Source organism: Salvelinus namaycush, chromosome 5, assembly GCF_016432855.1.
Source record: "Salvelinus namaycush isolate Seneca chromosome 5, SaNama_1.0, whole genome shotgun sequence".
In the NCBI taxonomy this organism is placed as follows: Eukaryota; Metazoa; Chordata; class Actinopteri; order Salmoniformes; family Salmonidae; genus Salvelinus; species Salvelinus namaycush.
The window spans coordinates 25,341,531-25,357,338 of NC_052311.1; the positions used below are offsets into that span (position 1 = coordinate 25,341,531).

Genomic DNA, 15,808 nt, shown 5'->3' on the forward strand with positions numbered 1-15,808 from the left:
ATGAATCCATTTTGTTCCATTAGAAGTAAAAGTACATCCAGAATAGTGGCCTATCTATGCTTCACAATACGTGATGTGTCACCAGTGTACTACTTACCACAATGGGCAGTCTAAAGCTGGATGTCAGACATAGCATTTGTACATTCTGATGAGTACAATTACAACAACAAGAGGAGGGGATTCACTTCGTCCAGACTAGGGTACATACTGCACTCTATAGCATCTATATGGCCTTATTCATATTTTCATTCGATTGAATAATTCCTACAGTAATCATCTGAGAATGCACACCTTTTAATTTTTTATTTTTTTAATGTTTATTTAACCTTTATTTAACTAGTCAACCTTTCCAAACGCTATTCAAGGTTGAAGGTCAGAATCCAATGAAATTACAATCAATTGTACCTTTGTGTGAATCACATTCTGTGCAGAGCAGATTCTGTCTCTTTCCTGTGAATGTGCATTATGATACTGTCTGACGTCATGGACAGCTCCCGGTGATGTGGGATCTTCGTTTCATTAAAAAACAAAATCTAGCCGAGTTATATTCACATCATCAACACCAAAAACAACAGCACACGAGTTGTATAACCTATGACTTCTTATGGAGAGAGTGTCAATGGGGAGCGTGAATTAGAGTAGGACACTATTTATAGGTCCGGTTTGTTTCGGCCTGGGCGAACCGGTGGATTTGGTTTTATGTTTCTCTCTTGGCCGCTAGGGGGCGCGTAAGGTCTGTGGTTTACGCCTGGCTTTGACAGAGGCTCAGAAAGATTCCACACAAATCTCCAGATTTAGTGTGAGAGCAGTTACAGAGAGACGTTGCAGAGGTTCTTGGCTGCATGAGGAATACTCACATTGTGGTGGTTTAAAACTGTATGAGCATATAAATGATTGACGCATATCCGGCATGATTCTATATATTACATGTCAATACATTATCCTCACACAAACAGTCTACACACGTCACCCAGCAGGAAGCATACACAGCTATAAACTATCAATCAATGATAATAATTTAATTCATTATTGCGTTCTGTTTTCTTAGTAGGCTAGTAAAAGGCATGAGCATTTCCCACACCCAAGAAGAAGTTAGGCCTAGAGGTGCTGACTAACGGAGAGTAAACTGAAAGCTATTCAAATAGAGTCGCTACACTATGGAAAGTATAAGAAATGTGTTGGGAAGTTTGCCTAATACATTTCTGGGAATTTATACATAGTGTGCCACTCTTTATTGTTTTCCTAATAGCCAATGCTATTGTGTATTGTGCTTTTGTTGAAAACAATTTAGGACCCTTTCAATGTGCTGCGCGTAAACAACTATAAAGCCCCAACTTCCTCCCCTCTTCCAAATGTCTCTTCCTTGTCAGGCAGCTATTCAGCTCGAACCAGCAACTGGGCTCGAAGCGTCACATCACAGTGAGCGATATCCAGCATAGACAGACGTCCCAACCGTCCAATCAGGAGTGAGCTCAGCGGGTGTCCGAGGATCCCGTTGGCTGGTAGGGGAGGTGCGCTGCGGAAAAAGCGAATAGTTGAGTGAAGAGCATTCAATAGTGGGAGAGGAGACCGCTGCAGTGTGTGCGCTAAACGGAGCAGATATCACTGGAGAGAAGAGAGAGAAAAAAATCAGATAACAGTGACTGTTTGAGAATTGGTATAGTTGGAAAAAGCTTGTAAAAAAATGATCGATTACGTGCATGGTACGGATTTTGTATATTTTTTTTATTGATTTTGGGCCTATGCTTTTAGAGTCATCTCCTCACTATTATTATTAAGGAACACTCCGCATAATTGGAATGTGCACTGCTGCCATAACGAGGCGCATCTGAAGCAGCCGAGAGCTTGTTGATCTCGGCAGTGAAGACAGGATTTGGGGGTAATCAAACCTGCATTGAATATCACAAACAAGAAGGTCCATGTTTGACGGGACTACTAAAAGGAAAAAAAATATCCAAAAGCCTTCTACATTTTGGGGACTTTCCTTGGACTAAGGGTAATGGGAATTGACGCTATAAATAAAAAAGGATAAAATTTATTTTCTCCAAGTGCACTTGTTCTTTGGCGATGATTGTGCTATTCCTTTTGCTGTGTATCACGGATGGAGTGGTCTCGCAGATACGCTACTCTGTGCCGGAGGAGGCTGGACACGGCACGTTCGTGGGGAATATCGCCGAGGACCTGGGACTGGACATGACCAAAATCGCCTCACGCCGCTTCCAGGTTGTGCCCAGCTCGCGGACGCCGTACCTGGAAGTGAACATGGAGAACGGGATTCTGTTCATCAACGAGAAAATTGACCGGGAGCAGATCTGCAAGCAGAGTGCCAGCTGTCTTTTACACCTTGAAGTGTTTTTGGAGAACCCACTCGAGCTGTTCCGCGTGGAGATAGAGGTCGTGGATATCAATGACAATCCGCCCAGCTTCCCCGAAACCGACATTACCGTAGAGATCTCGGAGAGTGCAGTCCCCGGTACCCGGTTTCCCCTAGAGAGCGCATTCGATCCGGACGTGGGTTCCAATGCGCTGCGCACATACGACATCACCACCAATAACTACTTCTACTTGGATGTGCAGACGCAGACCGACGGTAACAAATTCGCAGAACTGGTGCTAGAGAAGTCGCTGGACAGGGAGCAGCAGGCGTCCCACAGGTATGTGCTGACTGCAGTGGACGGGGGCCAGCCGCCACGGACAGGCACTGCTCTGCTGGTGGTCAAAGTGCTGGATTCTAACGACAACGTGCCCGTGTTTGACCAGCCAGTGTACTCAGTGAGTCTTCAGGAGAACACACCGGTGGGGACCCTCGTTATCCAGCTGAATGCCACGGACTTAGACGAGGGGCAGAATGGGGAGATAGTGTATTCATTCAGTAACCACATCTCCAGCCGCGTCAAGGACCTGTTCGCCATAGACGCGCGCACTGGACGCATCGAGGTGCGCAGTGAGGTGGATTTTGAGGAGAGCAGTTTATATCAAATATTCGTTCAGGCGAAAGATCTCGGACCCAATTCCGTGGCCGCGCACTGTAAAGTTCTGGTGAAAATAATGGACGTAAATGATAATGCTCCTGATATCACCTTCAGCACAGTGACCGAGTCGGTGAGTGAAAGGGCAGCCCCGGGCACCGTTATAGCCCTGCTGAGCGTGACTGACAAAGATGCTGAGGAAAACGGAAAGATTCACGTTGAAATCCTCGGTGACGTCCCGTTCAAACTCAAACCCTCTTTTAGGAACTATTTCACCATTGTAACAGATGGACCCCTAAATAGAGAGAATGCTGACTCTTATTCAGTGACTGTAGTTGCCAGGGATACAGGGACCCCTTCCCTTGCCACCAGTAAATCAATCAAAGTGCAAGTGTCGGATGAAAATGACAATGCGCCAACGTTTACGCAGCTCATATATGATGTGTATGTGACTGAAAACAATGTGCCAGGTGCTTATATCCACGCTGTGACCGCTCTGGACCCAGACGTTGGACAGAACGCTCTCATTAGTTACTCCATAATGGAGTGCGATATTCAGGGTATGTCTGTGAAAACATATGTGTCAATCAACGAAGAGACGGGCTACCTTTACGCACTCAGATCATTCGATTACGAGCAGTTAAAAGACTTCACTTTCATGGTTCAGGCGAAAGATGCAGGTAGCCCTGAGCTCTTCTCGAACGCCACGGTCAAAGTAATCATCGTGGACCAGAATGACAACCCTCCCTCCGTTATTGCTCCTCTGGGTAAAAATGGCACTGCTAGAGAGCCTCTGCCCCGCTCCGCCGAGCCTGGCTACCTGGTAACCCGTATCATCGCCATGGATGCAGACGACGGAGAGAACGCACGGCTCTCCTACAGCATCCAGCGGGGGAACGAGAACGGCATGTTCCGCATGGACTGGAGGACCGGAGAATTGCGCACTGCCCGGCGCGTCTCCACCAAGCGGGACCCAAACCAGATGTATGACCTGTTGATAGAGGTGAGGGACCACGGCCAGCCACCCCTCTCCTCCACCGCCAGTGTGTTCGTGGTGCTGGTGGACAGTGTGGTGGAGGACCATCGGGAGAGGGGCACCGCCAAGTCCAAGGAGACATCGCTGGACCTCACCCTCATCCTCATCATCGCCCTGGGCTCCGTCTCCTTCATTTTCCTCCTGGCTATGATCGTGCTGGCCGTGCGCTGCCAGAAGGACAAAAAGCTAAACATCTACACGTGCCTCACCAGTGATTGCTGCCTCGGGTGCGCCACATGCTGCAGCAGGCATGCGCGAGCCCGCAAGAAAAAGCTCAGCAAGTCCGATATAATGCTGGTGCAGAGCGCCAACGTCACCGGGGCCGGTACAGCCCAGGTGCCAGTGGAAGAGTCCGGGAGCTTCGGCTCTCACCACCAAAATCAGAACTATTGCTACCAGGTATGTCTGACTCCGGAGTCGGCCAAAACCGACCTCATGTTCCTAAAGCCGTGTAGCCCATCTAGGAGCACAGACACGGAACACAACCCGTGCGGGGCCATAGTGACAGGGTACACTGACCAGCAGCCTGACATCATATCAAACGGCAGCATTTTATCAAGCGAGGTAAGAGTCCCCTCACACCTTTAAACTCCAATACCCCCAGCATGTACTTGCTACCCGTATATTAGATATAGAGTGTGATAACTGCAACATGTGCTTGTCTAAAAAAAAGTCGCACTGCTGCTATTAGTATGTGGATAAAATATGAAATATAATCTGCATTCCGCATTATTAGGACATTTAGTTTAAGTGTCCCTAACATTGATGCTAACTTTCTATATGTTGCATCACACTTTGTTTTAGTAGAGTCCCTTACAAATACGTTTGTTATTTCGCCTAACACATAAGTCTGCATATTTTGCTATTTATTTCCGTAACGACATTTCAACCCAAAATTATGAATACTAGTTGCTGACATGTTGCCGTTGGCAGTCCCGAGGGAGATTATCATTGGAATAGTAATGATTGCATGTTTATGCTCTGCTCAGAAGTGGTTTTGTCGTGCTTTTAAAATAAGATGGATTTGGAGTAAAATAATAATACATCAGGATAATGCATGGGTGCCTTGAAGGCTGGAGTTGTGTGTGCGTGTGTGTGTCTTCATGTGTGCGTGTGCGTGCGTCTTCATGTGTGTGCATGTGTGCGCGTGTGTGTGTGTGTTGTCATGCGCAATGACCGTGTCCCTTGTGAGAATACACACATTTCGCACACCAGTCACGATCGTGCTGAGTCGCACAAGAACAAAGATCCGTCTATAGTTCAGCCAGCCTGAATAGGTGCACCACTTCATTTTCTCTTTGGTAGTATATATATGCTGTCGGCTAGGAGGCTTAAAACGACTCCTCTGAAAACTATTAATGTCATGTACCAGATTTCTTGTTATTATTTTGTATTTTAAATCTCAGGAAAATTGTTTGATAATAAAATGCCACCGCGCCCCAAACTCAAAATGTCTCCTGCTTCTCTTTCAGACCAAACACCAGCGAGCCGAGCTCAGTTACCTGGTGGACAGACCTCGGCGTGTGAACAGGTAACGAGCATGCGCACCTGGTGCCCTGCCAGCAGACTGAGTGACGTGATTGAGAGTGTTGTTTAAAGTGGTCATTCAATGCCAGAGGGGAGAGACTACAAACCACAACCATGCCAAAATGGCTCAATACCTAATACTGGTTAATTCACTGTCTCTGCTGCTGCCCAGCTGTGTATGCACTCTCAGTCTATGTTGATGATAATGAAGTGCAGGATAATGAATGAATGATGATGACGATGAAGACGATAAAAATAAAAGTGATTCATGTTTTATTCTAACATAATTTTTATTTTAATGTACGTTTGATACATTAAAGAATGTTCTCTATTCTTCTACTCTTATCTGTCAGTTCGGCTTTCCAAGAAGCGGATCTCGTAAGCTCTAAAGACAGTGGTCATGGTGACAGCGAGCAAGGCGACAGTGACCATGACGCCACCAATCGAGGTCACTCTACCGGTAAGTCGAGTTTGTTAGTTCTTGGCTGGTTGCGCGGCTTTGGATCTCTTATTTTCTAATTTAAAGCCCCACATAGGGCAATGACAGTGTTGTATGGCGTGGTATCTGTACACGGTGCTGATCGATCGATCATGGTGGTTTTCGAGGCCTATAGTCACTTATAGCCTTACGAATGTTATCCGCGCCCGTGGCTGCAGCGTGTCTATAGTATCACTGCGCTGGTATCTTCCGATTGTGGTGCTGAACGGAAAGCGACTCACTGCACTGCGCTCTGCCAAATCTCGACTACTTTCAGAGTTCGCGACTGGCCAGTCGTGTCATAGTCTACTCATTCTCACCATCTCAAATATTGGAAATGTGCTTAGGATTGATGAAATATAGCCTTGAGTGTTTTTCTACCAGCATGTGATATACAAACTTCTCTAGCTTAGGCTACTGTAAGAATGGACTGTTTTTGGTAGGGCCTATATTCTAGTCGTCGTGTGTTTGTGAACTCGCTCTCTGCTGGCTGTAGCTCAATCTCTTTATTGTTTTGAACATGGGAAATGTTCTGAGGGACAATGGCGCGCTGCTGAACTTAATCCTGTTGTTAGTAAATATGCAGGGTCGTTAATGAGGGAGGGCCCGCTGCTAAATCCATGCTAGAGACCACTTGATGGGTACGTGACGGAATTTATAACGAGGACCGGTTGGCTTGTCATTGGTCGGTGCGGTGTGGGAACGGGACCAAACTGGTTGCGGGCGCAAACAAACAAACGATTCATTCATTGACTGGGCTCTGCCTTCCCGCCCCGAGCCCCCACCGCCCCGATCGCATTCCTCCGTCCACATCGTCGTTTTATCTGTTCCAGCTAAAGGTTCACATACGTTTTTTTTTAAATTGGGCTTCTGAGCTTTGAATGTAGTTATCTCTGCATTCATCCTTGCGATTGCTTTGGTCCAGCCCCGTCTGTGTGTGTCTATGCCCATGTTTTTTGGAAAGCAACAAGGTCTGCCCTTGGGGATGAACCCACAGCATGCGAAATAAGCCACGTCTAGAAATAATAATGGCACTATTTTAAGCCTGTGGATATACACTGACGTTTAAAGGGAAGCATCCTATTTTATTTAGCCCACTTTAAATGTATGATGTATCTAGTTAACTTGGACTCATTTATACAAGTCACTTCTCAGATGGAACCCCTTTAATGCTCAACCAAAAGGCAAGTCATTTAGCAAGGTAGTTTATATCACGCTACATATTCAATTTGAGCCATAGGAACTATATGATAGGTAGTACAAGGTACTTCTATATAGACACTACAGGAGCTATACTTCCTTTTTAATTGAACCCTTCTTTCCTTCATGCAGGGCTTGACCAGACTCCTAATGCTAAGTGATGACTCTGTGGCATGGTGTTTAGTGAACTTGTTGTCTTTGCTTTTGACTTTGAGTACCGTTGTATGGCAATAGGCTACTGTTGCTTTGTTATGAAATGATCGGACAACTTACTGTCTTTAAACAGATTAATTGCTGTGCATTAAGTCTTTGTTTGGTTAGGATCGTTTATACTGGAGCTTAGTGTTCTCTGCTTGCACGATACTTAGACATAACTGGCTGCTGTGCTATTTGCTAAGTGATAATTGAGTTTGTGACAAGCAGAGATGCTACAACCTCAGGATTTTTCTCAATTGGATCTTTAATTTGTGTCAGTTTATCTTTTATTCAACATTTTCATGAACAATTCCTTAATTTAATGAGGTGAGGGTGAACTTAACTATAAACCGGGTGGTTCAAGCCCTGAATGCTGATTGGCTTATTGACGTGGTATATCAGACCGCATACCATGGGCATGACACAAAATTACTTTTTACTGTTCCAATTATGTTGGTAACCAGTTTATAATAGCAATAAGGGGGTTTGTGGTATATGGCCAATCCAGAGAACAGTCCTTAGCCATGGTATATTGGCCAAATACCTCACCCCCTTGTACTTTATTGCTTAATTATAGCACTATGATTATGACAAGAGACTAAACAATGATGATCATTTAGGTGAATAAATGTTTTTTGATATTAGATGGATTTAAGCAGTGGAGTTACTGTGATGGTATCAGAGATGATATAGCCTGTCTTATATAGACTGTTATCATGGTTACTATGGATAAACTGCCACTCTACTGTTTGGGAGCATTGGAGTTAGCACTCCTTCCCACCTCCCTATTTCCCCCCCATCCTCCCATTCCCCTTCCAGATCCCTCCTTAGGCCCATGGTTCACTTTATCGCCGTGGTAATATATGCTATTTGTATATTCTTGCTGAACATTCACTCATTTTCAGAACTCTGCATAACAATGACCAAATTAAGGATGCAATAAAGTAGGGGGTCAGTGCATTTACACAGTCTCTCTCGATTGAACAATTTTAATTGCTCTCTCTCTCTCTCTGTCTCTCCCCCCTCCCCCCCCCCCAATTCAAAGGGCTTTATTGGCATGGAAAACATATGTTTACATTGCCAAAGCAAGTGAAATAGACATAAACATTACACTCACAAAAGTTACAAAATAATAAATACATTTCAAATGTCATATTATGTATATATACAGTGTTGTAACGATGTGCAAATAGTACAAAAGGGAAAATAAATAAACATAAATATGGGTTGTATTTACGATGGTGTTTGTTCTTCACTGGTTGCCCTTTTCTTGCGGCAACAGGTCAGAAATATTGCTGCTGTGATGGCACACTGTGGTATTTCACACAGTAGATATGGGTGTTTATCAAAATTGGGTTATTTTTTCGAATTATTTGTGGATCTGTGTAATCTGAGGGAAATATCTCTCTCCCTCTCTCTCTCCCTCCCTCTCTCTCTCCCTCTCTCTCTCTCTTTATCTTTGTTTGGATATGGGGGATACTTCTTGACAGTGCTTTCAGTACATACTGAAGTCAGACTGATATACTGTAGACTCATGTTTGTTCCTTAAAATCATTAAAGTACTAAGGCCAATAAATATTGTTGGTTTCAGTTCACACCTTTTATTAAACTTTCAGTTTTACTGAGGGCAGGTCAATTCTTTACTGAGGGCAGGTCAATTCTTTACTGAGGACAGGTCAATTCTTTACTGAGGTCAGGTCAATTCTTTACTGAGGGCAGGTCAATTCTTTACTGAGGGCAGGTCAATTCTTTACTGAGGTCAGGTCAATTCTTTAGTGAGGGCAGGTCAATTCTTTACTGAGGGCAGGTCAATTCTTTCCTGAGGACAGGTCAATTCTTTACTGAGGACAGGTCAATTCTTTACTGAGGGCAGGTCCATTCTTTCCTGAGGACAGGTCAATTCTTTACTGAGGACAGGTCAATTCTTTACTGAGGGCAGGTCCATTCTTTACTGAGGACAGGTCAATTCTTTACTGAGGACAGGTCAATTCTTTACTGAGGACAGGTCAATTCTTTAGTGAGGGCAGGTCAATTCTTTACTGAGGACAGGTCAATTATTTACTGAGGGCAGGTCAATTCTTTACTGAGGACAGGTCAATTCTTTACTGAGGACAGGTCAATTCTTTAGTGAGGACAGGTCAATTCTTTACTGAGGACAGGTCAATTCTTTAGTGAGGGCAGGTCAATTCTTTACTGAGGGCAGGTCAATTCTTTACTGAGGACAGGTCAATTCTTTACTGAGGGCAGGTCAATTCTTTACTGAGGGCAGGTCAATTCTTTACTGAGGACAGGTCAATTCTTTACTGAGGACAGGTCAATTCTTTACTGAGGGCAGGTCAATTCTTTACTGAGGGCAGGTCAATTCTTTACTGAGGGCAGGTCAATTCTTTACTGAGGGCAGGTCTATTCTTTACTGAGGACAGGTCAATTCTTTACTGAGGGCAGGTCAATTCTTTACTGAGGACAGGTCAATTCTTTACTGAGGTCAGGTCAATTATTTACTGAGGGCAGGTCAATTATTTACCGAGGGCAGATCAAATCTTTTATTTTATTCAATTTTTTACTTTCCTCTTCTTTTTTTTTTGTTGAGACACCTAATATGCCTCAGGGAATATCTCATTTCCTAAAATGTCAAGAAATATCAAGATGTCTTGATCTGACTTTTTAGCAGAGATGTTTTTCTCGGAGTGAGTCTGTCTTATCACTTCTCCAGATTCTAAATGCCACATCTGAAACAGATTGATATTCACAAGCCTCCTCCTATGATTATTGGATATGGAAATATGTTCATTATCCACGGTCAGAGGTTACCGTCCCATTGCTTTGGTGAATATCTAAAGAAGTGCAGGTACCACTTGTTGAAATGAGGAGTAAATGTATGATCTATTGAGTCTGTGTTAGTAGATACATAATTAAATAATACAAACTTTCTTTCATTGTTGTGTATGTGCTGACACTCAATGTAATGGTGTATTTGTGGATGTTCGTTAATATTTAATAAGGAACTCACTCGTTAGGAAGCTCAGCATTTTTCCATGCTGTTAGCGAGCCAAATTAATCCTCTTTGTAACAAAGCAAATTCCCCCTATGCTGACCTGTGGAAACACACACACACACACACACACACACACACACACACACACACACACACACACACACACACACACACACACACACACACACACACACACACACACACACACACACACACACACACACACACCGCAGTCTGAAGCCTAATCAGTCTGTGTACCACAGGATTATCTGAGGATACTCTTGGGGGCAGTTTAGGTTTTACTCAGACACACACATCAAATGACTTAAAACATGGACTACGCCAAATTGACTTTTAAAGATTGAGTTAGGCAATACCCTGGTTTTACTTAGTGCAAAAATATTAGTATCTATCTGAATTGAATCAGACACTGATTTTATTCGTTTTTTTGTTCCACGATGGGCTATTCATGGATTCACTTGCACTATCATGAAGAATGAACTCAGAATGAACTTCCTCTTTGACAGAACATTGAAGGACTCGGGTTGATTTTGTTTTTGGTGCTATTGCATGGACAGATTGAAAGGACATGAGCAGCCAAAGTAATCCAATACTTTTGAGCCTGTGGTTTAAATGATCTAATACCTTGGTCACAGGAAGCTCTGAGAGTGTAGTAGTGTGGTGTTAATGGTTTTAAACACGTTTCTGACTCTGCATGACCAGTCGTACCTGCTGAGATATCACAGAGAGAAACTACCACAGAGGGTCACAGCAATGATTCAATGATTCTAGCCTGTTTCTCTATTTCCCAATAGCAACAAAAATTATAAAAACTACACACACATTACATAATACATGTATACACCAGGCATAATTTATAGTCCAATATTTACACATGTTTTGGGGAAGGGGGGATTAGGGGGCAAGTGTTTAAATTGTGCAGTATTTAGCAATAAAAACAAGAGCCTGATAGCAGCAGTTGTGATGTGTGTGTAGCATGAGTGTATATATATGTGTGTGTGTGTGTGTGTGTGTGTGTGTGTGTGTGTGTGTGTGTGTGTGTGTGTGTGTGTGTGTGTGTGTGTGTGTGTGTGTGTGTGTGTGTAAGTGTGTAAGTGTGTAAGTGTGTGTGTGTGTGTGTGTAAGTGTGTGTGTGTGTAAGTGTGTGTGTAAGTGTGTATGTCTGTGTGCGTAAGTAAGTGAGGGCATGTGTATTAAGGTGTGGAGAATCAGAGCAGGTGGTCAGTCCAGTTCAAGTGTTCCGCGGTCTGATCGCTTGTAGATAGAAACTGTCTCTTAGCCTGTTGGTATCAGACCTCGTGCTCCAATTTCATCTGCCCGACAGGGTGTGTGGGGGTCCTTGATGATGCGGTGGGCCTTCCTCAGACACCATTTTGAGTAAATCCTGGATGGGTGGGAGCATGGCACTGGGCTGTCTTCATCACCCGCTGGAGGGCATTGCGGTCGTGGACAGACTAATTCCCGTACCAGGCCGTGATGCAACCGGTCAGGACGCTCTCGACGGTGCAGTGGAAGTATTTGGAGAGGACACGGGTTGGCATCCCACATGTATTCTGCCGCCTTAGGAAGTAGAGATGCTGTTGGCACCTCTTGACAAGAGTGTTGATGTTGTTGGTCCAAGTCCACAGTGAGGAAATGAAAACTACGGACTCTCTCTACTACCATTGATGTGGAGCCCAGGCGTGTTCCCTCCTCTGTAACAATCAACTCTTTTATTTTACTGACTTTCACTTACCTCTTCCCTATAGGCTGACTCACCGTTGTTGCTTATCAGGCCTACAACTGTGGTGTTGTGAGCAAACTTGATTATTGACTTGGTGTCGTGCAAATGCATTTTAGCAATTTTGGTTGGTTTTCACAAAGGGCTGTTTTTATTTGAATCTCTCCTTAGTGTATCGGTAGAAAGATGAGGTAGAACGAAGAAGACGATAACCTTGTGACCTTTCCCTGTGCATGCTGGGATTTCTAGTAGAGTGTTTGCTGTTCTGCGAGGCTGAGAGTTGATCTCTCCACGTATGCTGCTGTTTCCTTTGATCTTGTATGGTGAAAAAGAGAACCCTGCAATGAGGAATTAGAGATCTGAGTCTACATGTGCACGCGCGCACGTACACACACAGCAGCAGCTTTGTGTGTATTTGTGTTCGTGTGTGTGTGTGTGTGTGTGTGCGCACGTTTCCCCTGCTTCCCTCTTTGTCTTGTTTCAATATTAATTGATTATTACCTTTATGACCACTAACTGTCTTTCCTCTCTCTCCATCTCTCCTCCCTCGTTCCCCTCCCCAGGCACTGATATCTTCTCTAACTGTCTTTTCTCTCTCTCCATCTCTCCTCCCTCGTTCCCCTCCCCAGGCACTGATCTCTTCTCTAACTGTCTTTTCTTTCTCTCCATCTCTCCTCCCTCGTTCTCCTCCCCAGGCACTGATATCTTCTCTAACTGTCTTTTCTCTCTCTCCATCTCTCCTCCCTCGTTCCCCTCCCCAGGCACTGATCTCTTCTCTAACTGCACGGAGGAGTGCAAGGCACTGGGACACTCCGACCGCTGTTGGATGCCCTCCTTTGTGCCCTCCGACGGGCGCCAGGCAGCAGACTACCGCAGCAACCTGCACGTGCCAGGCATGGACTCCGTGCCCGACACTGAGGTATTTGAAAGCCAAGAGCAAACGGGCAATAAGTCATTCTCCACCTTTGGCAAAGAGACCCCCCTCAGCCACCACCACCAAAACCACCTCCACCTCAGCCACCACCATGCCACCCACGCCAACCAAGCCAAGTTAGAGAGGAAAGCGTTTGAGGCACTTCTGTCTAGCACGCGAGCGCCTTACAAACCTGCCTATTTGAGTGAGTATCCGCTTTGCACGGCAGCTCTGTAGCTAACCCACTCTATTCTCTCAACCAACCAACCAACCAACACTGATCTGATGATTGACTTGAACAATACAAAAAAAATCGAATTATATTTCTCCCCCCATTGGCTGGAAGTGCCATGAAATTCTTTCACGTGCGCTGACCCATCTAATTTACCCTCTTGACAGTTGTTAACTAACTCTCTCTCTTCCTTTCTCACATCTTCATTATCGCTCTCTCTATCTGTAATGATCTTATCCTCCGTCACAGTCTTCCATATCAATTCACTCTCTCCTTCCACCACCAGCAGCAGCCCCATCTATGTGCCTTTTGAATTTAATGTGCCGTGATCAATTAGAGTAGAGGTTGGAATCTATAGGAGAGTTTTGACATCGCTGAGACGTTGAAATGATGGATGATTTGTCCCATTATAGGGAGATGGGTGTGTTAATATACACAATGCTTCCTTCGCTCTGAAAGGGAATGAAAAAAAGGAGTGTTTTTAATCTGCTGAAAAGAATAGAGGCTAAGAGATTACCCTCTTGCTCCTATTCTTCTGACGGTATTACTCTAGCTCCTAGGATCAAAACCGTTTAAGATAATCAGGGAAAGCAGAGGAAGGAGGAGGCATATTTCCATGGGGAATTTCTGTTTCCAAACTCCCTTTTCAAAGGGCACAAAGAGAGACATCCTCATCACTGCAATTTGGTGATAATGCTTAATTATAATTTTGTCAGCACTGCCTTAAGAGTTGCACGTTCTTTCACCGCTCATCAGAACTTGCTAGAAGAATTCTCAAACTGCTGGAGTCTCCCCTACCACTGTAATTCACAGCCGTAGCATGGGGCACTACCTCTGATGAATACAGATGAGGTAGAGACTCTATAAAGATAAAGATGTCACCTTCTTCTCTCAGAGGCTATTCTCATTGACAAACATTTAAGGAGAGGCAGCGTGATGAGATTTCAAGTTACATAATATGTACATAAACGTTTCAATTTACATTACATCCTTGCCTTACCTTTTGTTCTGGCTGGCAATGTGACATTCTTGGTCTGCAGCTCCAAATCTACCGTAATTATCAGTATCACAGTAGCCACTGACTAGCCAGTAAGCTTGCAAACTATTTGACAATGCGAGCATCTTTTCCTCTATAACATATTATCTACACTCTTGTATAATGCAATCAAACCATATCCCTTAATTGAATAATGCAACCATTTGCTCATTGGTACACGCATGAGCTAGATGTAGCTTGCAAGACAATAACACAGCTAGCTAGCTATGTACGCTAGTAACATTAGCTAACATATCAAACATTAATGATTACCTCTCTCATATATATAAATATATATATACACACAAGTACAGTTTCAGCATATTAAAAGTTACATTAGAACAAACCATGCTTCATTTGATCAATATCGTGGAAGTCATTATATTAGGTAAACACAAAATTGCAACTGAAAATTTTGATAATTCCTCTGGTGAGTTGATCAGTTTCTTGCTGCATGCTTCTTGCCTGGATGGTGGCTCAGAGTAACCAAGGGGAAAACTTCCTTTCTTAAAGATACAGCGACATTTTCAGAATCTATTTATTTTAATTTTATTTACACTTTATTTAACTAGGCAAGTCAGTTAAGAACAAATTATTATTTACAATGACGGCCTACCCCAGCCAAACCCTAACCCAGATGACGCTGGGCCAATTGTGCACCGCCCTATGGGACTCCCAATCACGGCCAGTTGTGATACAGCCTCAAATCGAACCAGGGTCTGTAGTGACGCCTCGAGCACTGAGATGCAGTGCCTTAGACCGCTGCGCCACTTGGGAGCCTCAAGTTCCAGACTCCATTTCCTTAGAATGTAATAGGCTACTGCAATTTCAGGAAAAAATATCTATAAAACAAGTCTCAAATATAAGGACAATGTTTAGACATTTCAACTGTTTCAAAAACCTTGCTCTGCTATTAACATTTTTACCATATGAATGTTGGGCTCAATGAAACAATTATGTTTACATTGCCCTGCATAGAGGGGGGCAACTGCTGGGCGAGTGTTGTGCGTGACCTCCGGAGGTAGCTTTCGAGACGTGAGAAATACGCTCTTTTACATTACATTAATGGCTCTCAAAAATCGATACCTCTCGATAATCTCTTGAAATTCTCCTTAATTCTCGTCAATTACAATAGACCCTCAGTCTCAACCCCTATTCTTCTCCTCTCTGTCTCAGCGACTACACATGGGCGTAGAGCTAATCACCACAATACATTCCTTATTTAGGGGATGTCTGGCAGGGGGTCTGGAAGGGGGAAGAAGAGGGAGGATAGGGGGGTATCCTCATGATACTAAGAGTCTGTGTCTTATTTCGGAGGGGAGTCTGGAAGGGTGGGGTGTCCCCATGATACTAAGAGGCTGTGTCTTATTTTGGATTGGAGTCTGGGTGGAGGAGGGGGTGGGGTGTAATCCTCATGATACTAAGAGACTGTGCCTTTCCCCTAATCTGATAAAGTCATCTGGAGACACAGAGCCCCTTGTAGCCA

General features: G+C 44.1%; 1 protein-coding gene across 1 annotated transcript; it reads left to right on the plus strand.

The window, feature by feature from the left end:
* Window positions 1-2,067: 2,067 nt before the first annotated feature.
* Window positions 2,068-13,291, plus strand: LOC120046986 (protocadherin-10-like). The gene is made up of 4 exons (XM_038992534.1): window positions 2,068-4,569; window positions 5,478-5,536; window positions 5,886-5,992; window positions 12,903-13,291. Exons 1-4 carry the CDS (start codon window positions 2,068-2,070, stop codon window positions 13,289-13,291), a joined length of 3,057 nt encoding a protein of 1,018 aa, XP_038848462.1.
* The last annotated feature ends 2,517 nt before the right edge of the window (window positions 13,292-15,808 follow it).